Source organism: Peromyscus maniculatus, chromosome X, assembly GCF_049852395.1.
Source record: "Peromyscus maniculatus bairdii isolate BWxNUB_F1_BW_parent chromosome X, HU_Pman_BW_mat_3.1, whole genome shotgun sequence".
NCBI lineage: Eukaryota > Metazoa > Chordata > Mammalia > Rodentia > Cricetidae > Peromyscus > Peromyscus maniculatus.
In genome coordinates, this window is record NC_134875.1 from 74,816,179 (window position 1) to 74,840,910 (window position 24,732).

At 34.0% G+C, this 24,732-nt stretch overlaps 1 protein-coding gene and 1 pseudogene across 4 annotated transcripts in view; one reads left to right on the forward strand and one right to left on the reverse strand.

The window, feature by feature from the left end:
- The window catches only part of LOC102912650 (connector enhancer of kinase suppressor of ras 2-like), a 410,055-nt gene that overhangs the window by 291,281 nt on the left and 94,042 nt on the right, over nt 1-24,732 (reverse strand). For all 4 annotated transcript variants that reach the window (XM_042269133.2, XM_042269132.2, XM_076562981.1 and 1 more), the window contains exon 7: nt 463-504. In XM_042269133.2, coding sequence (XP_042125067.2) covers nt 463-504 — 42 coding nt within the window. The remainder of the gene's footprint in view (nt 1-462; nt 505-24,732) is intronic.
- Nucleotides 3,731-4,485, forward strand: LOC102913267 (choline-phosphate cytidylyltransferase A pseudogene; annotated as a pseudogene).

The following is a 24,732-nucleotide window of genomic DNA, read 5'->3' on the forward strand; positions in this document are numbered from 1 at the left end:
AAACTTTTATGAAGATGAATGCCACCATGAAAATATTTGCTATAAATAATTTTCACATAACATATTAATAGTTGCTTACCTAGGTGACAACAAAACTCTATAAAAATGGTTACAGTCTTTGACAAAGACAGCTTCACAAAAGAAAGTTATTAAGGAACAGACAGAAATATCAATAAAGAAATTAGTTTCAGTTTCAGAATGCATTGAGAAGACATTTTAGTATTCCACCTTCACTATAGTTTTAGTTTTGCTCTTAATCCTAGACTATTTTCTAATTAAAATTATTATTATCCAATTACATTTGTATGTCAAAAATTAAACTATAATATACTTTAAATATTCATCATATATAAATAATTATATAGAGCAGTAAATGAAGTAAAGTTATTTACTGCACTAGTATGATGAACAATAGAGTAATGAGAAATATTTTCTTTTAAAAAAGTTGAAAAGGGCACTTACCACGTCTATTATATCAGACTCATTTTCATGGCTAAGATCAGCCTACAAAAAAAGAAAAAGTAAATTATTGTTTATTGTTGATGTAAAACTTATTGATTTAATGGAACAGAATAAATATCAATAGAACCTTATTTCCACTAATTCTTTCATTTCTTAAAGAAATGTATTCTTCTGAATCTAAGGAACAATCTGTAAGTCTCCATCTTTTAACAGAATGCATATTTTCCATTCACATTTATAGTGATTCCCATAGTCTGACTGAATCTGACATCCTATGTGTCATGAAAAATAGATTTCTTAGACCCATTTCTTTGAATTATTTTGATTAACATTTTCCTTATGTCCCCTACACACCAGACATCATATATTCTCTTAATGCTATCTTTAGAATAAAAATTTTAACATTCATAGTAGAGTGAAACATATTTAATCAATACACATTTCATTTTCCAATATGACAATGACCTTAAAATCTTTATACTGAAATAACTTTCTTTTCCAAATTTTCTGTAATTGTGCTCTTCAACTGGCAATATTTACAAAGATAAACATTTTCATTTTTCTTCTAATCATAAATCTTTTAAAATTTTTTACTTAATTTTAAAATAAATAAGTGTACTCCTGATATATATATATATATATATATATATATATATATATATATATCTTAATGATATTTTACACATGTATATGCCTGCACAATTATAACAAAGAATATTTGTAGCATTGCAGAAAGTCCCTCATGCTCCTCCCCAGACTATAGTCTGAGTAATAACCAGTTCTCTGAATTATCTCATAATTGTTTTTCTGTTTGGTATTTCATGTAAATGAAATCATATTATACACACACACACATATATATATATATATATATTCCTTTTTTTCCTCTGGCTTACTCATCATATTTATAGGAAGCATTTAGGTTGCTGAACACATAAATTAAGTTTACACTATACAATCTTTCCCACTTTCTTGGATTTAATATTTCAGCATTCTTATATTTGAATTGTAACTATTGAAGTCATTTAGATTCATTTTCATCCAGCTGTAAAGTCTTTTCTTTTAAATTAAGTATTAAGATATTTAAATTAAATGTAATTTTCTCATTTATATCATTTAGAGAATTTTCTCTTTTTACATATATTATTTGTTTGTTCATTTTCCATGAATGTGCTTACTAAATCCTTAGATTATTCAATTTCTACTAGGTATTTCTCCTAGAACATCTTTATCATTATTTTCATGGTGACCATGGAACAGATATTTAAAGGGTGTGTTGGAAAATCCTAGCTGTCCTCAAGAACTTTTCAAGGATTTGTGAGGTCAAAATTATTTACATAATACTACTAATTATTATAATATCATACATTAGAGGTTATTTCACTTGCATTTTTCATGAGTAGGTTACAAATGTGATACACGAGCAAACATGCATGTTCAGCATCTCCCATTAAATGAGAATTAAAGGTATCTGAAATTTATAAAACTAATAAACTTATTCATTTTGTGTTTTTAGACATTATTTATGCTAGCATGTAATAAATTCATTTTTATAATATCTAAATGAATTAATTCAAATAAACATTTTTAATGAGACATTATGTAGTGACACTTTTGTATAAATATGTTTTGACTCCAGAAAGACTGAACGTTTGGCACACCACACATTAAAGTTAATAATATGTGTTGAAATAATTTAAGATTATACTTAACCTGCTGTCTTACTCCGTATTCAGGCTGTTTAAGATGTCTTGAATTTCCCATACAATCAATTTTTATAACCACGAATATTCTTAAGTTATATATTCTTCCATGCCCATGACTCAAGGAATGTTTGTGTATGTTGTGGTAATCATTTGCTAAAAGTAGTCATCAGGGTGAAAGTAACCTTATACAACACATACCTACCACAAATGGTGAAAATAACATGTGGATATTGCTTGACAACGTCTGTTTTCCGTAGAGTGCTTTTGCATCAGCTGGGGTCAATAAAATGACTTTTTCCTTGTAAAACTGTTAAAAGATTTCTCTAAAGTATAACTCACTACTTCCCGATGCCATGTTTTTTTGTGGTGTTCAATAATATAGAGCAAAGCCCTTTGTTAGGGGCAGGCAGAGATTCAAAGGCATAACAGACACATAGACACAACAAAGACATTGATGTTCATCATTGAAGGAAATCAGAACAGGAATTCAAACAGGGCAGAATGCTGGAGGCAGGAGCTGATGCAGAGCTCTCCATGGAGGGGAGCTGCTTACTGGCTTGCTTCCTCTGGCTTGCTCAGCCTGCTTTTTTATAGAACCCAGGAGCACCAGCACAAGAACCAGCACAACAATGGGCTGAGCCCTCCCCCATTGATCACTAATTCAGACAATGCCTTAACAACTGGAACTCATGGAGGAATTTCCTTAAGGCTCCCTTCTTTCTGATGACTCTAGGTTAAGTCAAGTTGACACAAAACCATCCAGTACATTTATCAATATCCTCCCCTCAAGGCTCAGGGATCTATGTGGAACATGAAGCAGAAAGAGTCAGAGATCATGGGTGACTCCAAGGAAACAGTCCCATCTAACATGACTGATGCACATATGAACTCAGTAACTGTGACAGCATATACAAAAATTTTGATCCTTTACATTTCCTCTCAGTATTCCTAATACTTATCTTCTTTCTTTTTAACTTTACTTTCTTTAACCTTGCTTCTTTCTTTTGAGACTTTATCTGCCAATTTCATTTTGTTCCATCATTTTTATTTTTACCTTAAAAAATTTTAACTCCTTAGTTTTCTGTACATGATTTCTGTAATATTCTGTTCTATGGTCATTGGTTGGATTTAAATGATTTATGTATAATTCTAGGATTGCTTTGTACTGATACTTCAGCTGTTAAGGCACATTTCCCCCTTCTTTCTGAGTAGTCATCATGATTAGTACTATAAGAGAAGGATGCTCATTAAGATACTAAGATAAAACAGAAATATCCCCATCCAAAATATGTACAGGTTATAACAAAGAACCATAAAATGCATGACAAAAATCAAAGCAATATAGCACTTCTTGGAATATAATAACTCCTTATTTGTTTAATATAAATGACTGAAATGTCAGGCAAAAATTCAAGTCTACTACTAAAAATTATCATTAAAATTAAGGAGTATGGGTTGAGCTTTTAGGCTTTTAGCAGCAGTTCAGCTCAGATCCATTTGGATGAGGACTCAGAGGCCTCCAGTCTGAGGAAACAGGATCAGCTGAGGAATTGGTGAGATTGATTTCGTAGCCCATGACGATATCCCCTATTCTTCTGCGGGGAGTGATGACGTGTATAAGCACATTAAGGAAGCAGGCATGTTTGCTCCGACACAGAGGACAGAAGGTATCGCCACATCAGATATCATCACCCGCATTGTCCGTGACTATGATGTATATGCAAGAAGGAACCTCCAGAGGGGCTACACTGCCAAGGAGCTCAATGTCAGCTTCATCAACGAGAAGAAATACCACTTGCAAGAATGGGTTGATAAAGTCAAGAAGAAAGTGAAAGATGTGGAAGAAAAATCCAAAGAATTTGTGCAGAAGGTGGAAGAAAAGAGCATTGACCTCATCCAGAAGTGGGAGGAGAAATCCCGAGAATTTATCGGCAGTTTCCTGGAAATGTTTGGTCCAGAAGGGGCGCTGAAACACATGCTGAAGGAGGGGAAAGGCCAGATGCTGCAGGCCATCAGTCCCAAGCAGAGTCCCAGCAGCAGCCCCACTCACGAACGCTTCCCATTCCCCTCCTTCCCATGGCCCTTCTCTGGCAAGACTTCCCCAACTTCCTCCCCAGCAAGTCTCTCTAGGCACAAGGCTGTGACCTGTGACATCAGCGAGGATGAAGAGGACTAACGTCCCATCCCTGTCCCCTCTCCCTCCCCCTGCCTGTCACCTCCAGAAGCTCTCGATGGAAGAATTCCACTCTGTGATCCCAACACTAAACCCAAGGACATCTACAAAGGAAAGGCGAAGGGGCAGGAGGACCCGGGCATGGGGAAGCAGACCACCCGTGCCCCGCGACCTCTGCCAGCCACACCCAGGGGGTTGAGCACATCTTAGAAGCAAGCTCGCATCCATCCTCCCTCCCAGAGCTTTGCTTTACTATATATGTCATGTAATCTTGACAGGGCAATTGTCATTTTTATTAATTTTTTAAAAATTAGTCTTTCAAATATAGTAAGTAGAACTAAAAAAAAAATTAAGGAGTATACAAACAATCAGATGAATGAAATAGGAAGCTAATTCATGAGAATAATATAGTCAGCAACATAGATGATTCAGCAAGGATTGTGTAAAAAATAATTAAGAAACACTAAGTTCAACAGAATTATAGTGCAAAGAACCATTAAAATATCAAGCAAAAGAAAAACTTATCAAATGGAAGACAAGATTCAGGAGATACAATTATACATCAACAAAGAAAAAAAATAGAAAAAATGATAAAAAAAAATCTCAAAACATTTATGTGTAATCAAGTTACCAACCTAAGAACCAATAGGTTAAAGTGACAGCATAAAAATTAAAGCATAAAAAGTCTACTTATAAAGATTCTAGCAGAAAATTTCATCTTTTATGGAAGAAATTGACATGTAATCACAGAAAACTATTGGAGTCTCTAGGAAAAGGACTATGGAATACCACCACAACGCATTATAAGTAAAATGCCAGGAGTATAGAACAAAGAAACAGTGTTAAGACTTCAAGAGAAAACTGTCAATAAATTTACATATAAAGGTAAATTCATCAGAATACTATCAGCAAAAATTCTAAAATTCAAAAAATTATGGAGTTACATATTCAAGTACTAAAACTAGAAAATCAGCAATCAAAATTTCTACATATATAGGTTTATCTGCTTTTCTTTTCTTTTTGAGATTATAATACAGTTACACCATTTCTCTCTTCTGTTTTGGCCATCCAAACCTTTTCATATATACCTCCTTGTACTCTCTCAAATTAATGGCCTCTTCCTTTATTAATTGATATTATATGCATGCACACATCTAAATATATCATGTTCAGTCTGTATAGTGTCACTTGTATGTATTTTTTCAGGACTGATCATTTGGTATTGGACAACCTGTTAGTAAGCTTTTCCCTGAGGAGGGCCACCTCTCCTGCTCCCCACTATACTCAATTGCCTGTAGTTCTTTGTGTATGGATGAGGTCTCATGGGTTTTTCTCCATCTACTTTGGCATATGTATTGTTGCTCTATATGTTCAGCTCATGTTTAGGCAGATTTTTTTTCTGTGAAACTGTATCTCCTAGTAATGTCAGAAGCTATATGCATAATTTCTCCCAAAATAATCTTTTAAGCTGGAGAAATGAAAGGCCTTCCAAGTCAAGCACAAATAAAGCAATTCATGACTACCAAGCCAGTATTGCAGAAGGTACCATAAGGAATTCCAAACAGGGAAAAGAAATGGGTAATGGTAAAGACAGTATCACATATCCCCATGTCATCTTATCAAATACATAATAATAGTAATAGTAATAACAACAATAATAATAAGGTATAATAATTATAATTATACATATTATAATAGTAATATTATTACAATAATAATAATCACATAATAACAGAGGGGACTATTTCTGAAGAGTAAATTCATTATGATGGGACAGAGATGAAATGAGAGAGTAACAGATAGGAATGTGAGCAAAAGTACTATTATTTACTTTTGTGAAATAACAGTAAAATTTGTCATTTTTTGCTAATTAAAAATCTAATAATAAAAAACAAAAGCAGCAGCAGTTCGTACATAATGTTATTGTCATTTGAAAGTCATCATAAACTCATAAATTTTGCTCATTATGAGAAATATACCCAGCCTTAAGTAGTCATGCCAAAATACTTAGTATAACACATGGCAGAATATCAGAAGCTATAATATGTCACAGTTTACAAAAAAAATAATATATAAGCAATTTTATAGCATTGTGGAATCAAAGATTATGATATAATCATAGGAGTATAGCTCAATAAGTTTATGATGATCAAATAAATAATAAAGCAAGAGAACATATTCTGAGGAATCCTGCAGAAGTTATTTACTTACATGAGTTACAATGGACCCAAAACAAATATTCAACAAAATCCATTGTTACAAAGATAGCCTTGGTTAAATAAAGATGGGTCACAAAACAAAACAAAAAGCTATGAATTGAGAAAGGGATTTGTAAGGATGAGGGGTTTTACAGGACTGGGAGATGATCGTAACTAGAATACAATTCACTTTTGCATGAAAATTTCAAAGAACAGATTTAAATAACAAAAAGTAAACCAAACTTTAAATATAAATGAACATACAGATTAAATGTCCATAAAAAATAAAAACAAGTCATACTAATATCTAGTAAATGAGATAAAAACTGGCTAACTTAATTTCAGATAGTTGACTTCAGAGCTAGAAAAATGAGGCATATTACATAAAAGGCATAGTTTTGTTGAGGATTGTACCAAAAAACAACATATAAAGTGATCTGAGCAAACATATAGAAATCTAGGGAGTTGAAGATACTATTATATTTGGACACTAATACCATGGCATCAGAAACTATGAGATCCATTAAACAGAATATCAGAAAAAAATTATTGAACTCAAGAATATCATCAATCACCTGATTGTAATACACATCTGTAGATTGTTTTATATTGTAGTCCCAAAATATGTATTGTTCACAAGCTTACATAAAATGTCTACCATGATATACCAAATTATGGATCACAGAGTTTACATTAGTACATTTAAAATACTTAAAATCTTTTAGTATTTGTTCTCAGATGATAATGAAATTAAACTAGTAGTTGATAACAGAAGGTGTAACATCCTAAAATAAAAAATAAGAAATATTTTAACTGAATATAAAATATAATATTAAACTTTGTGGGATAACATGATGATATTAGTGTTTTAAAGGAAAGTTATAGCATTACATGCACACATTAGTTAAGAGAAAAATCCAAAAAAGTCTCTGTATTTCTGCCTTAGAAAAAAAGACAAAGGACCAAGGTAAGTTGGTATGCATCTGTAATCTCAACATTTGGAAGACAAATGCAGCAGTGCTGCCACAAGTTTGAGGCCAGCTTGATTTATGTAGTTAAGTTCTCAGCTTGCCAGGGCTATAAAGTTAAGACCCTGCCAATAAATAAATAAATAAATAAATAAATAAATAAATAAATAAATAAATAAGTAAATAAAAAACGAAAAGAAGAAAGTAAATGACAAAATAGAAATGACCGAACTTCAAATAAGAATCCAAGAAAAACACAATGAAAACAGAAAACTCATTCTTCACAAAAATCATGAAAATTAACATACCTCTTGCTATGCTCATTAAGATTAAAAGTAGATAAAAATGGACTCATGAAAAAGAAATTAATGGACATCAGTATAGATGAAAGTAACTTTAAATGGATAATTTTAAAATCCTATATAAAATTATGTATATGAATATGGTAACTCTGATAAAAAAAATAGGCCAAACAATTGAAATAGTTTGCCACAGCACAAACAAGAGAAAAAAATAAAAATAACAAAAAAAATGCTTAACCAAAATGCAAAATACCAAAAGTTTCACACTCAAATAGATCCATTTATGTCTTCTACAAAAAATAAATAGATCAGCTAACAAACAAGCCTCCTTCAAAATTAACAAAGAGGGAATAGCTCTTAACTAATTTTACAGCTACTGCTTGAGGCTATCACTAATACCAAAAGCAGACATGATATTACAAAAGAAAAAAAAAGAATAAACTGAAAATTACAAGATGGATGAGGGGGTAAAAACACTTACACACAAGGCTGGTGACATGGGTTGGATCCCTGGAACATACATGGTGGAGGAGAGAACCAACTTTTGAAATAGAGTTGTTCTCTAACCTACACACACACACACACACACACACACACACACACATTTAAAAAAAAAAGAAAATAACAAGGTGTAAGGAAATCGCTTTAAAAAGTGTTAAAAGATCATTACATTTTGACCAAACAAGATTTTTCTCAAGTAACCAATGCTGATTCATCTGTCAGAAGTCAATTAATGGAATCTATCCTATTAACAACCATGAGTGAAAATTACATGTTTCTATCAAGAAATGCCTGAAAAACATTTGATAAACTCCTAACACCTACTTATAACTCAACTATTAACAACAAGGGTACAGAAGACAACTTCTTCCATTCAATAAATGAAGTCCAAAATACCCCACAGGTAACAGTATGTTTAATGTTAGCACATTTGAAGTTTCAATATGAAGTTCAGAAAAAAAAATCATGTATCATCCTGGGAGTGCTATGCATTATAGTAAGAAAGTAAAGGGGCAAGAGCAATATATGAGTTTGGAAGTGAGAAAATAATGCTTTTGACAAAATGTTTTATATAGCAAACAAAAAACCCTAACAAACCATTAACTAAAAAGCCTTTAAAGTAAGCTTACAAGTTACTAAAATAAGATCAACTATGTATATATCAATGAAAAAGTGGAATTTGAACTTAATCCAACATTATTTAATAGAAAACCCTAAATGGAAAATTTCAAAAATAGGTTTAAAATATCTATAAAAACTGATGAAAGAAATTACAAAACAAAAAGGGAAATGTTTAATAACCTTGAAGAGATTTTTATTTAATTTTAGTAACCTTGAAGAGATTTAGATTCAGTATCATCTAAACATCAGTTTATCCCAAATTAATGTGTACTTTAAACACAATCCAAATCAAACTCCCAGAAAATCATCTTGTAGATATCAAAAAGGTGATTGACTGAACAATATAAGACTAAAAAAAAATCATTCAATATTGAAGAAGAAAAATGAATGTAAGAGTACCGGCTACTTCCTTACTTCAAGACAAACTTAGGGGTCCACCAATGGATGAATGGAAGGGAAAATATGGTGTATATTTACACAATAAAATAGTATTCTCTTTGAAAAGGCAATTCTGTAAACTTCTGTGAATTATATGTCTTATTGCTGGCTTGATTCATACTGTAAAATTCATGTTTTTGAACAGTACTAATATATTCAAAATTCAACATGTTAAAATACTCAGTAAAATACAAGATGGAAAGAATCCCTCAAATGTTAACTTCCCTTAGCTATCAATTGGGAGAGAGGTGACTGGATTCTTCATGTTGATTTGTGGAAAGAACTGTTATCTTCTGACCCAAGAAAAGAATGAAATTTTAAATGTCACCCAAATATGTGTTCTCACTTTGAAATGACTGAGAGATTTCAAGTGATTGCAAGTATGGCAGTCTTTTCTTCCATGGAATTTTAAATGTATCTTCTCCCACCAAAGACAATCAAAAGAGACTCCTTTATAACAGGAGAGATTACTATTAGAATGAAGAGACCAGAATGGATTCTTATGTTCAGAAGGTCTTCTTTGCTGGTAGGTTTTTTTTGTTTTGTTTTGTTTTGTTTACTAAGCTTTCATTAAAAACAAACAACAAAACAAACTTCATAAAAACATTTTTGCAATCTTGGTCTCAACAATTCTCGCTCATACTCGCCTATTGGTTGAACTCAATCCCCAGGGGAGTCTTTGCCCTGGAGGAGATAGGAATGGGGGGTTGGCTAGGGGGAAGGTGGGAAGGCGGGAGGGAGAGAGCAAGGGAATCCATGGCTGATATGTAAAATTAAATTAAATTATAAAATTAAAAAAAAAAAACATTTTAAAACATAGCTTCTTCTTTGCACACATGGGTTACATTCTCTGTGGGCTAGCTGGAAAGAGGGTGACTGTGAGTGGCATTTTGCCTTAGGTCACTGAGTCCTTGTATTCCTAATGGAGGAGTCACTATGCTGTGTGTGCCTTTCAAAAACCTCATCCTATCCCTGAAAAACAGTCACCTGCCATATATCTTATTACAAACTGCAACTTTAGCCTTGTCTTTTTTTCAAAGTTTAAAGACTCTTAGGGGCCCCTGAAAAATCTTTTTTAAAAGACTTATATATTTTTGTCTATGTGTGTGAGTGTGAGTGTGTGTGTGTGTGTGTGTGTGTGTGTGTGTGTGTGTGTGTGTGTGTGTGTGCCTGTACATGCACCAGTTTCATGCAGTTCCTGCAGAGTCAGAAGAGTCACTGTGCATCAGGAACTGGAGTTATAGGTAGTTGTGAGCTGCCTGATATGGATGCTAGGATCGGAACCAGGGTTTTCTGCAAGACCAATGAGTACTCAGCCATTATTCCATCTCTTCACCTCCATTTCTATGTATCTTGATGTGTTCTGCTCCTTCTACAAATAATCAGATTTCCAAGGGGTCAAAACTGAAAGGATGATAGGACTGCAGTGCATTACAAAACAAATAAAACCATGGAAATCAGTATGATGTTTCCTCTGACAAATGGGAATCAATTTACCTCAAGATCCAGTTACACTACTCGTGCATATGTACCTAAAGGATGCATCATTCTAATGTAAGGACACATGTTCGAATATGTCCATTGTTTCTCTATCAATAATAGTCACAAATTGGAAACAACTTACAAGTCCATCAACTGAAGAATGGATAAGGGAAATGTGGAACATTTATACAACAGAGTATTATTTAGCTGTTAAAAACAATGACATCATGAAATTTTCAGGCAAATGGATGGAACTAGAATAAAATCATTTTTTCATGAGGAAACCCAAAAACAAAAAGAGAAATATGGTAAGTATTTTTTTGTATTTGAGTATTAGCAATCAAATAAGTGATATTCAAGCTATAATCCATAGACCTGGAGAGGTTAGGTATAGAGCAATGGACTTTGGGGGGGAGGGGACACATGGTTTTCTCTGGGAGAGGGAAATGTAACAGATTTTATGGGTAGACTGGAGTCAGGGGTGGACTGGCATGGGAAGATCAGGTAAAAAGAGAGGAGCGATGGGGAAATAAAAGTATAGAAAAACATTAAAAGTAAAATATAACAGGAAAATAAACACATAATTCTATAGTATAGATAGTAAATTATCAAAAATATGTATTTCACACCCACAACTATAAGTTAACACGCTAGCAAAACATGGTGGAGTACAAGCTGACCATTTCCTCATGAAACATTTATCAACCATGGCACTGGTCATCTACACTTAAAGTATGAGCATAAACATATGAATGCACTGCAGTAGAAAAAAATCATATTACCTTTAGTATCAATGAAAGAAAAGGAAGCATATTACATGAGTAGTATGAAATAGCCTGAATAGGAAAGTGAATATAAACAGACAATGTACTAGTATTTGTTAAAGGCCAAGAGGAAGAGAGATACTGTAAAATATATATGGAGTTTCCTACTGGGATGATAAAAATATTTTAGAACTTGATAAAATAATCACCTAAAACATTTTAAAATATATACTATCATATCTTATTACAAAATCCTACGTAGTTATTTTAATATTTATTTTATGTTATGAGATTATATTGCAATTATATGATTTCTCCCATTCCTTTCCTTCCTCCCAAACCTGCCATACACCTCTCCATGCTTTCTTTCAAATTTATGGCCTCTATTTTCATTAATGATTCTTAGATGCATATATGTATACATATATATTCCTAAATAAAACTTGCCCAGTATGTAAAATATTACTAGTATGTATGTTTTCAGGGATGACCACCAAATAGTTAATTTTTAAATGAATTTTATTTCAATTAAAAAGTATATGGTAAAAACTGTATCTGTTCTATATATTACTTCCATATATTTTTACTGAGAAGAACTAGTTTGCTAAATGTATTTGAACTGTTTTCCTTACTATTTTAACACTGAATAAAGAGTTTTACTGAAGTTTATCTACAACAAAATGTATAGCCCTTAAAGAATAATGATGAAAGCCGGGCAGTGGTGGCGCACGCCTTTAATCCCAGCACTCAGGAGGCAGAGCCAGGCAGATCTCTGTGAGTTCGAGGCCAGCCTGGGCTACCAAGTGAGTTCCAGGAAAGGCGCAAAGCTACACAGAGAAACCCTGTCTCGAAAAACAAAAACAAAAACAAAAACAAAACAAAACAAAAGAATAATGATGAATAACTTTCATGCTGTGAGTCACATAAAACATTATTTTTGCCTTTCATAGCTTTTTGGTAATGACTTAAAATAGAAAAACCTAGATTCATGATAGAAATTTTATCAGTATTTTTCTACATACAATATATCAGATATAATAAAACAATTTACATTCTTCTGAAAAAGCCATTATAATTATGTTTTGATTGACACTGATCAATGCTATTTTAATAATGTAAAAACTTAGCCTTCCATAATCAGGAAAAGGATACTTTTCCATTCTTAAATTGTGTTATAGCACATTCCCGAAACACCAGACTACACAGTTCTTTTAAGTATTATGAAATATATATACATATATGTGTGTGTGTGTGTGTGTATGTATGTATGTATGTATACATGTGGTGGTATTCTAATTGTACTTAAATGTGATTTTAATTGTATGTCAATAAATAAAGTTGCCCGGGGGTCAGAGCTATTAGAGCCACAGGCAGAGTGTGGTGGTGGTGGTGGTGCACGCCTTTAACCCCATAGACCTCTGTGTGTTCAGGGATACAGCCAGCATTGGAGACATATGCCTTTAAGACCTGGGGGGGCTGTACATACAGACAGTGACGAGGCAGTGACGTGTTTGGGTTTATAACCAATGAGAAGGCAGAATGACTATGAAACGATTTACACACAGGGAAATAGCTCTCTTTCGGGAAGTCAGGACCACCGCAGGAGGAAGGGTGAGATTTTAGCTCTGAGCTCTGACCTCTCGGCTTTCTCTTTTACATTGGTTCTGTGTTTCTTATTTAATAAGATGGTTGGTTACATCTACGTCTACATATATATGTAAAAAGTATGAATGATATATGATAACTGTAATGAAAGAAAAAGTAGTGATGCAGATATTATAACTCTCGCTTTACAAAAAGCTAGAACTGACTTTTAAACATCACTATCAAACACATTCAGATATATACCTTACTAATGTGAGAATAAATAAAAGGAATTTCTGATGCCAATAAATGCAAATATATATTGTTTCTCTAGGCATAAATTAGTTTGCATGAAGAAAAATATTAAGCCAGACAATCAAAATATAAATAGGACAAAATACTCCAACTACACATCTCACAATCAAAAATTCCGTTTGTGTAGACATAGAATAGTATTGGTATGAAAGTAAGTCTCTATTGCCCCAAATAAAAGGGCTATCCTAGTATCAGAGGACAACTTCTAAGAAGTTGTCACATTCTTTGTTCTACATGAATAGAAATTCCAGTATTTGATGAAGATTAAATAATTAAAGTATCTAACTCATTATATTTCTTTTCCATGAAAATGAAATGTAATTTTGAAGAACTTAAATTTTTTCCCTGAGAGGCAAAATCCCTTAAAATGTTATTTATTCAGAAAAGCAAGATGTAATCTGAGATGAAGTGAAATATTTTATTAAAAAGCTAATTATGAGATAAACTATCCTTTCTGGAATATTTGTTTCTATTTGAGTTTACAAAATTAGCTATGAGCAATTCAAAGAGAATTCTTCAAACAAATCTTGATATTTGCTGATTGTTTTCTTTGTTCATGAATGATGAACTATGTCCACCAGTAAAGTTAGCACTTTTCCACTGTCTAGTACCGACAGGGCACAAACAGCTATGCCATTATCTAATAGGAATTCTACCTCTGATATCAAAATACATCATATATATGTGTGTGTGTGTGTGTGTGTGTGTGTATTTAATGCATGTAATATAAATTATATCTGCATTATAACGAGATAGAAAGCATAATTATTAAAGTATTTCTGGATTGATGACTAATTTGATCATGAATATTGTTTCACATTATTTTGACAACTAAGAGTTATGATGAAGTGTATAGCCTTGTTTGGAAGCTATTAACCACAGGACATCTCATAAATGTGCTACTTGGGAGCTAGAGGGCCTGCTGCAAAGTCTGACAATCTGAGTTTGATCACTAGGGCCTGTATGTGGAAGTGGAGAATCAACTCTCAAAGTTGTCCTCTGACCTCCACAGGCAAACCTTGGCACTCTCATGTATACATACTCATGCACACATATATTAAATTAAATAAAACAAAAATTGTGCCGCTTGAACAGCTTATCTGGAATATGCTGGATAGACAATTGCTTAATTACACATCAAAGTATAGATGATGCATCAAATTCACTTGAAGGATGCTTGCTTATTTATTTATTTATTTATTTATTTATTTATTTATGCCCCCTTTTCCACAATGTTCCCTAAGTCTTAAGGACATACTATAATATTTATGAATTACATTAACAAACAGCATGGCACTATATCACTAAGGATACAGCAGTGGCACACATATCTTGGTAGCAACAAACAGCTTTCTGATTAAACTTAGGACACACTAGACAAGAGGGAAACCATGCCTGATAGTAGAAATCAAACTAATTATTCAGTGTTAGTGAAGTCATGGATATTGGAGGATAATCTATAACCACTAATTTACTAAACCAGCATAATCTCTGACAACAATCTAAACATTTTTCCTTATATTCCCAAATGAGTGTAGTCTTGACCCTCATCAAAGAAACTTACCTTTGCAATAGATGACAGCCATTACAGAGAACCACAATCAACCAAAATGTAGAACTGTGGAGCCCAGTACCAATTTACAGAAGGCCTTTTTTCTGTGCATTTGCGGTATATGTGTGTTTCCTTATCCATTATAAAAGCCTTTCCCTACTGGCTAAATAAATTAAAAGTAAATACATATATTTGATTTGAAGGTAGCATAACTGGATTATATTATTATTATTATTATTATTATTATTATTATTATTATTAGGGAAACTTTTGGGAGATGAAAATGACCAAGTTTTATTTCATATTAATTGAATCTAAAATATCTGGGGCTGGGGCTGATTATCGGTATTTTTTTAAATTTCTCAGGTAATTGCTACATACAGTTAGGAAAAGAAATCAGAATTTGGGAATAAGGCTTAGGAAGAAAGTTTTATTAAGTCCTTTATGTGATACTTTCAAACTTAATCATTTTGGGACCATTCCTGAAGAAACTTCTCATTTTTCAATGACAAAAGCTTTATGCTTCACAAATGATTAATTGAACTATTACCCTGTTTTTAAATCATTTTGCTGAGTACAGATGCAGAGGAAGGTTGGAGGCTTTTAGTTTCTGATCAGTAATTCTAGAAATACCATGAGAGTATTTTCAATCAAGCTTTCTTAGTTTTCACTTAAGGTCAAGATGATGACTGATTGTTCCAAAGCTATGATTTTTTGATAAGATTTATTCATTTCTTGCAAGCTTGTTCAAAAGACAGAATTTCTTCTCTACTTTCTCTGACAATTGTGCTTATTTCTATAACCAGACACTTAGTTCTATTGATACTTCTAAATGACGTTTCTCTCTACTCTCTTCAGCACCTAGCAGATTCCAGAATTGTTTAGCATGCACACCACTATGTACTACTTTGTTAAGATTGAGTTTTTACTTTAACTTCTTTATGGATCACAACAACAAACATATTAATAAGTAGGAAAAAGTAATCTCTAGCTATTTTTAAACCACATTCCATGTATTTATACTGGAGTGGCAATGAAAAAATGAATACAGAAAGAGGAATTTAATAATAAAATATGAGGTTATGGTATCAACATTTTCTAATATAGAGTGAAACATCCCTGTTAGGGACTGGTTCCATCATGTTATTTTATAAAATTTGAAGATGTAAAGAAGAGAAAATAATACTAGTAATTTAAAACTCTGTATTAGTTTGAATCCTAAATTAGAGCTCTTTGAAAATATCATACAGATGTAATCCCCTGTGACAAAAAGTTCTGTGATCTTGACATAAATTGTTAAATATAGTAGAGTTTCACTGAAATTATGTTTGTGATGATTCAATCTAAACATCTGGTTAACCTCCATAAATTCTTTCAGAATTATTATCCAAATATTGCTGAATGTTATGAGAAATGAGGGAGGGTGAAAGGAGAAATACGAAGTAAATGGTAGAGTAACACTGACTTTTTCTTCTTTCCTTTAAAAAATAACTTAGCTGTGAGAAAAATTAAGCCTTTGTAATTTAAACTTCCCTAAACTTTAAAAAAAAACTGATTCTGGGAACGTTAAAAAATGCAAATAATATCTGAATTTCAGTTGCTTACTCTGTGTGAGAGCTTTTGAATGAAAGATTTGAATTGGAATAGTCTTATCTAGAGGCAGTAATGACTGAATGTTCATACTCTTTAGTGCAATGATTGTCAATCAAAAGTGAATTTTCTTCACAGGAAAAATTTGAGAATATTTGCAGATATTTTCAGCATGTTACAATTGCCAAAACAATTTCCCAACAACAGAGTGCTTTCAGACCCACAATGCCAATAGTGCTGAAATTGAAAAGCCACGTCATAAGAGTAAAACAGTCTGGTTTCAAAATATTGATTGGTCTTGCTACCTAGTGCACCTGTCATGAGTAACTGTCTTCCGAGTCAAACAACTGCTATCTTGCGGAGTTCAGCTGTGTCCCCACCTCGAACAAAATGGGCTTGTGGATGGTTTATTTTGTCATACAGAGAAGATTAGAGTACTAATTCTTTCCTGAATATGCAGCTGCTCCATACCATCCAGTAACTCTTCTTGCCTACTAGGGGAGGAGCTAGATTATATAGAGGCACGGCAGACTAGAGACCAGGGAAGAGAGCACAAGTTCCATGTATACTGTTGTAGTGAAGCCCTCATCTTTGCTGGGTAAGGATTTTCAGGTATGGCTGGTTAGGGAGAAGTGGCCATACCCCTGTAAGTAACCTATCATTTAGGTTCTGTAAGACAGTATGACAAATTCATTGGGTTCTCCAGAGTAAACTTTGTTAGAATTGGAATTTTACCAATAGCACTTTATGATTAACTAGTCGTTTAGGATTGTTATAAAATAGTTAATTTTCTTCAATCACTCATTAAGACTAAAGTAGCAGGTATTAATGATGATGTTCATTTAATCTGAGACTTTAAGCCCAGGAAAATTAAGTCCTTTTATCTTAGTTTCTTCACTTGTACAATAAAAATAGTAAACATTTCTCATGGAGATATAAGAGAATGACAAAATTAATACTGTCTGGTATGTAGGAAGTGTAATACTGTATTCATGTAGCTATCAGTTAATTGGATAATTACACTATGATCATACTTGCAAAGAAGTTGGACAGAGTAAAGGGTAACTGCAGGAAAATTTCAGGATTTATGTATATCTTCACATTACTAATACCTTGGGAGTGGGATTTTAGGAAACCAGGATATGGGGTGTAAATTTTGGAGCTTATTTTGCAAGTATTAATATTAATAGCTGCAGAATAATAACAGAGTCATGATGAATGTAATGCCTTCAAAATAAATTCATGAGCTACCATTGTCTTATGAAGATTATGATTATGTATGAGCACTGGTATGAGAGTCAGGCACTTTATACATTTGAAAAGACTATCATGTTTTATCAATCTTCAGAATGTAACTTACTTTCTCTATGCTTCTATTCCTCTATATGTTAAGTAAGGCTGATAGACTACATATTCTTTAGGGAAATTTTCAGACATGACTCACTGGACTGAACATATAAAGTTTTACTTCAGTACATCTGAACCCATACACTTTAAAAGCCCATTTTCAAAAAACTGAAGTTCTCATTTTAGAGAAGTTTTCCAACCTTATTGTAGAGTAGAGATTTCCTATTCACTTCTCTAGTATATAACAGTACCTACCATTTAGTAGGGTTTTTTTTAAGTCTTTAAGGTTTATTGTATGAGCTCATGGAAATGATATGTCAGACTGTGGCTACTTGTAAGTAATTATGTACATACCAGTAGGTTTAACTGAGGTTGTGGAGTGGGATCCAATGTAGAGGAAAAAATATAGGGAAGAATAAATTACACTAAAGACAATTTTGAAAAGTTACTTGGAAACCAATGACTAGAAGCATCCATACATACACATACATCAAAAAAGTTAAAATGGCATCAGTCTACAATGGACAAACAACCCTCCCCACTTACAACAGAGACTAACAGATAAAAAGCTCAATGACAGGAATGGGTTACTACTTTGGAAGTTGTTGGCCACTGAGTTTCCATAGACTCCCAAACTTTAGAGGATATTGGTTACTAACCAGAACTGGACAGTAAGAACCTATTGCTGTCGCCATCAAATATTTGGGACATAGAACACATAGAAATTACAGTGATTCAAACTTGGGAGATTTATTCCTGCTGGCTACTTTTCAAAATGTGGGAAGTTGCTACTAAAGCTACTGGAGGATAAAAATAATCACCAGGCATACCTATCTATGAATGCTGTAAACTACAATAATGTGTAGCCTGGTGAGATATGCCCACTGGTGCAAGAGTGACATGAACATTATAGGAATAATTAACCACTTTCTGATTGGATTAAAGCCCCACTTTACAAGATGAAAGCTACTCCTGGCACCAACACTGAGAGAGGAAATCTGTAACTAGACAGGACATGAGCCCTAGGAAAGAACCTACTGCTATTATGCTGCTAAAAGGAAAAGGTATTAAAGTGACTTTTTTCAAATTCATTTTATAATTTAATTTAATTTTACATATCAGCCATGGATTCCCCTGTCCTCCTTCCTCCAGCCCCCACCCCACCGCCCACCCAGCCCACCCCCATTCCCATCTCCTCCAGGGCAAAGTGACTTTTAATAACATTGTTATACCATGCATCCATGCATCTTCCAACCTTCATATGAGAAGCTTCTATTTGCACTAGAGGGTGATAACACAGATACAGACAGTTATCCAAGGTATAGAAAATAAGAGACCTCAGAATGATCAACCCTATACAGAATATACATACGGCAATCCAACCCCTCATGGCCCAAGGATCATTACAAAAAAAGGGACAAAAAGACTATAAAAACCAGAGGCAGTTGATGCCTACAAGGGACACAGAAGGTCAGCTGCACTTATGAACTTACAGCAGTTATGGAAGAATGCAGACTTGTAAAAGCCCAAGCCAGACCAAATCACAGAATGGAAAGAAAAGTTGGGCACAAAATCCACATTTATTGGCAAATGTTAGATGCTGGGAGATGAAGAGAAAGTTTTCTCTAAGAATATAATACCTAGTACAGTGGCCATGCTTCAGTGGAAGACTAAACATTCAAGGATATTTAAGTAGCACCAATTAGTCTTGATTAGAAAAAAAAAGGCACAAATCTCAGTGAGTAGGGAAGGTGGTTGGTTGGATCTTGGAAGACTTGGGGGAGGTGAGGTGAATATGAACAAATTGCCTTGTACAAAACACTAATAAAATTTGTAAAATCCATAAAGCCCTTATTTTACATATACGGATTAATAATAAACAATGGTATACCCACAGCTCATCCAGGCAACTATTTGCATGACAAATGCCACTTATAGGCTATACAAAAAGAATGTTCAATTTTCTAGATAAAGTCTATGAATATAGCTTGGAAATTTTATAGATCCAAGTGCTATAAGACCATAAATGATATAATCAAAAATTTTTAAATTTTGTCATGTTTGACCATTTAAGTGCAATATTAAGAAACTGCTTATTGACAATGCATTATGAAACCTCCAGAATGAAATGAAAATATTTCAATGCTATTTGTGTATGTTTTTAAGTAATGATTTTTTTGTGATTCTGCTTTCTTTTTTTAATTTTATAATTTAATTTAATTTTACACATCAGCCATGGATTTCCCTGTCCTCCCCCCTTGCGCCCCCCTCTGCCTTCCCCCCAGCCCACCCCCCATTCCCATCTCCTCCAGGGCAAAGACTCCCCTGAGGATTCAGCTCAACCTGGTAGATTTAGTCCAGGCAGGTCCAGTCCCCTCCTCCCAGGCTGAGCAAAGTGTAATGAATTTTTAAAAATTAATACCTTAAAGACATTAGCCAAAAATGTCATGGGATTTTGGTGCCCATTAAAACAATGTAACAGACTTTCAAAAGCATAACAAAGGAAAATGAAGATGAAAGATTAATTAAAAATGGTATTTTTATAATAGCCTAAACATGAAAACAAAATAATACACACACACACAAACACACACACACACACACACACATGCACATGCACAAGCACACACACATGTACTAATTAAATAATAAAATTGAAAAAAAAAAGACATGACATTTTGTTCTACATCCACACAAAGAGGGCTGCATTTCCATACTTCCCTAGCCCACTTGAAGTGTAACGTGGCTAAGTGATATACTATGAATAATAAAATGTGAACACAAGTAATGAGTATCACTTCTCCTTGGAAGATTAAAAGCACAAATCTACATATTTCCTTGTTTTACTTCTGTAACTGTGGAAGTCTGTTAAAAAGGGTCTCCCATCAGTCTATATCGCTGAGCAAAATCCCTCTGCAAACATTTTTTTTTCCTACATGTGGTATGAGCAAGAATAAAATCTTTGTCACTTTTAAGCTTAGACTCAGAAAACTAAATCCTATCAGCCAAATCTGGCCCACCACCTGTTTTGTATAGCCCCATGAGCTAAGAACATTGTTTTACATTTGAGAGGCATTGAAGACAGGAAAATAGGAATTTTATGGCAAATAAAATTTGTAAGAGTCAATTTTCAATTTTCAAACAGATGTACAATAAATTTACATATTATTTACAATGGTTTTCATGCTATATTACAACTAAAAAGTTGAGAAAGTAAGAAAGTACAAAAGAGATATATAATAATCTTGTATTTCTACTTGTCACATTACAATTAGTGATGCAGTTACAAATTGAAAGAATTTCAGATATAACATTATTGTGTTATTCTAACATGATAATGTATTTCATTATTTTTACTAAGGCATACCATCACTTCAGAAAGTGGAAGTAAATTTATATTTTGAATGTCATACTTTTAACCAAAGAAATTATGGATTGTTACCAAATTACAGGGTTAAATAATTTTATGTAGCCATGCTCAAATAATAAAAGTTGATATTGCCAAACTTAAACTCTCATAAAAATATGAGGATAGGCAAGACAGTTGCTTATCAATCTTAGTGCCTGAATTTGTCTACTACATAGCATTTTGACAGATCAACAGCAGTAAAGTTTCATTGTGCATTTTTACTATATTATTATTATTATTATTATTATTATTATTATTATTATTATTAAGAGATTTTCTACTCATTTTACATACCAACCACAGATTCCCCTGTCCTTCCTCCTCCTGCCCCCCCAGGCTTCCCTCCCAACCCACCCCACATTCCCACCTCCTTCAAGGCAAAGTCTCCCATGGGGAGTCAGCAGAGCCTGGTACATTCAATTGAGGCAGGTCCAAGCCCCTCCTCCATGTACCAAGGCTGCACAAAGTGTCTCACCATAGGCACTAGGCTCCAAAAAGTCAGCTCAAGCACTAGGGAGAGGTTCTGATCCTACTGCCTGGGGGCCCCCTAATAAACACTTCAAACTAAACAATTGTCTCGCCTATCCAAAGGGCCTAGTCCACATACATGGGGGCTCCTCCGCTATTGGTCCACAGTACATGCATTTCCACTAGTTTGGCTAGTTGTCTTTATACTTTTTCCCATCATGGTCTCCATGTCCCTTGCTCATAGAATCCCTCCTCTCTCTCATCGATTGGACTCCTGATCTCGGCCTGGGACCCGGTTGTGGATTTCTGCATCTGCTTCCATCAGTCACTGGATCAAGGTTTTATGATGATAGTTAGGGTATTCAGCCATCTGATCACCAGAGTAGGCCAGTTCAGGCACCCTCTCAACTATTGCCAGTAGTCTATGGTGGGGTCATCCTTGTGGATTCCTGGGAACTTCCCTAGCACTCTGTTGCTGTGGGATGTTCTGTATGTTCTGTGGGAGCCCTTCTTGGGTTCTTTGTGGCGTTACCCAGCAGATCCGCATAGAGGATGATTAGGACAATGGGCCTGAGTGCAGGTGTCTGAGATGGTCTGCACTTGGCTGTGCTGGGGGATGGTCTGTATGTCAAGTTGCTCTGATTGGTTAATAAATAAAACCTGATCGGCCGTGGCTAGGCAGGAAAGATAGGTGGGACTAACAGAGAGGAGAAATAAAAGGACAGAAGGGCAGAAGGAGACGCTACAGCCGCCACCATGACCAGCAGCATGTGAAGACGCCAGTAAGCCACCAGCCACATGGCAAGGTATAGATGTATGGAAATGGATCAATTTAAGATAAAAGCACAGTTAGCAAGATAAGAACAGTTAGCAGGAAGCCTGCCACGGCCATGCAGTTTGTAAGCAAAATAAGTCTCTGTGTTTACTTGGTTGGGTCTGAGCGGCTGTGGGACTGGCGGGTGACAGAGATTTGTCCTGACTGTGGGCAAGGCGAAAAAATCAAGCTACACTCTGTTTTTCCCTATTCCCATGATGTCTTCATTTATCATGGTATCTCTTTCCTTGCTCTCCCACTCTGTCCCTGTTCCAGCTCGAACCTCCCATTCCCCTACGTTCTCATCCCCCATCCCTTGCACTCCATTACTTCTCCTCACCCACAGTTTGCTCATGTAGATTTCATCTATTTCTCCTTCACTGGGCAATCCATTTGTCCTTCCTAGGGTCCTTCTTAATAGGTAGTCTCCCTGGAGCTGTGGGCTGCAATTTGATCATCCTTTGCTTTACATCTAGTATCCACTTATGATTGAGTATATATCTACAGAATGGGAAAAGATCTTCACCAACCTCACATCTGACAGAGGGCTGATCTTCAGAATATATAAAGAACTCAAGAAACTAGACATCAAAATACCTAACAATCCAATTTAAAAATGGGCTACAGAGCTAAACAGAGAATTCTCAACAGAAGAATCTTAAATGGCTGAAGAAATTTAAGGAATTGCTCAACATACTTAGTCATCAGGGAAATACAAATCAAAACAACTCTGAAATACCATTTTACACCTGTCAGAATAGCTAAGTTCAAAAACACTGAAGAGAGCCTATGTTGGAGATGATGTGGAGCAAGGGAAACACTCCTACACTGTTGGTGGAAATGCAATCTTGTACAACCACTTTGGAAATCAGTATGGTGCTTTCTCAGAAATTTGAGAATCAATCTCACTCAACACCCAGCTATACCACTTTTGGGCATATACCCAAGGAATGCTCAATAATACCACAAGGACACATGCTTATCTATGTTCATAGTAGCATTATTTGTAATAGCCAGAACCTGGAAACAATCTAGATGCCCCTCAACTGAAGAATGGATAAAGAAAATGTGGTACATATATACAATGGAGTACTACTCAGCAGAGAAGACTGTTACTTTTCTGAAAGGAAAGAACTGCCTAGAAAACTGTTATCAAACACTGACTGATTTGGAATTAACTTTTACTGCAGATACTGAAATGTTTATTAATTAATTTAACCCAAATTGCAAAGGAATATTTTTAGAGAAACTTAGTGCTAAAGTAATCTCAATGATTAATACTGTTTGACTCAAGTAATGTGAAGATGGCTCATACACACACATTGTCCAAATTAAGAGGAAGCAGTGAGATATCTATTTCCACACAATCTTACAGGTACATTTTATGGGCCAAATCTACAATCCTAACAACATTATCTGGTTTGCACATATTTGCAAAGAAAATATAATTTTCCACAACCTATTTAACTATGAAAGTAATTTAACTATGCAAGTAAAAAGCTTTCATTTAAAGTGAAAGTGGTTACTGGAAGTGATTATTTTGCTATGCAATTTAATGCTAAATAGCTATCAATTGAAAAATCTAACCAAGTTCAGAAAATTCACTCCCAGTTATTAATATACTCAATTAAACTCTGGCTTTTAGAATAATATCAATACTTGATAGAATCTACCTGTGTGATAATAGTTTTTCAGTGAAGCTATGTGAATTCCCATTGTATGTTAGAAGCAAAGAATATTATCAATTTTGATAATAGATAAGCCTAACTTTGAAATACTTAGATTATTAATTTACTTATATCAAAATAATCAAATCAATCATATTTTTAATTTATCAATAAAATTATGAAAATATGATTTATATTTTTACTTAAATAATTATGTGATATCTTAAATTTTGACTCTTGTCTAATGGATTCTAAAATGTTTATGAACTGGACATTTTCAGAAAATATTCATGGCTGGTTGCTTTATGCCAATAAGATTTCAGTGCTGAGGTATATCTAATCACGCTAGTACTAGAAAGTTTCTTGAAAGA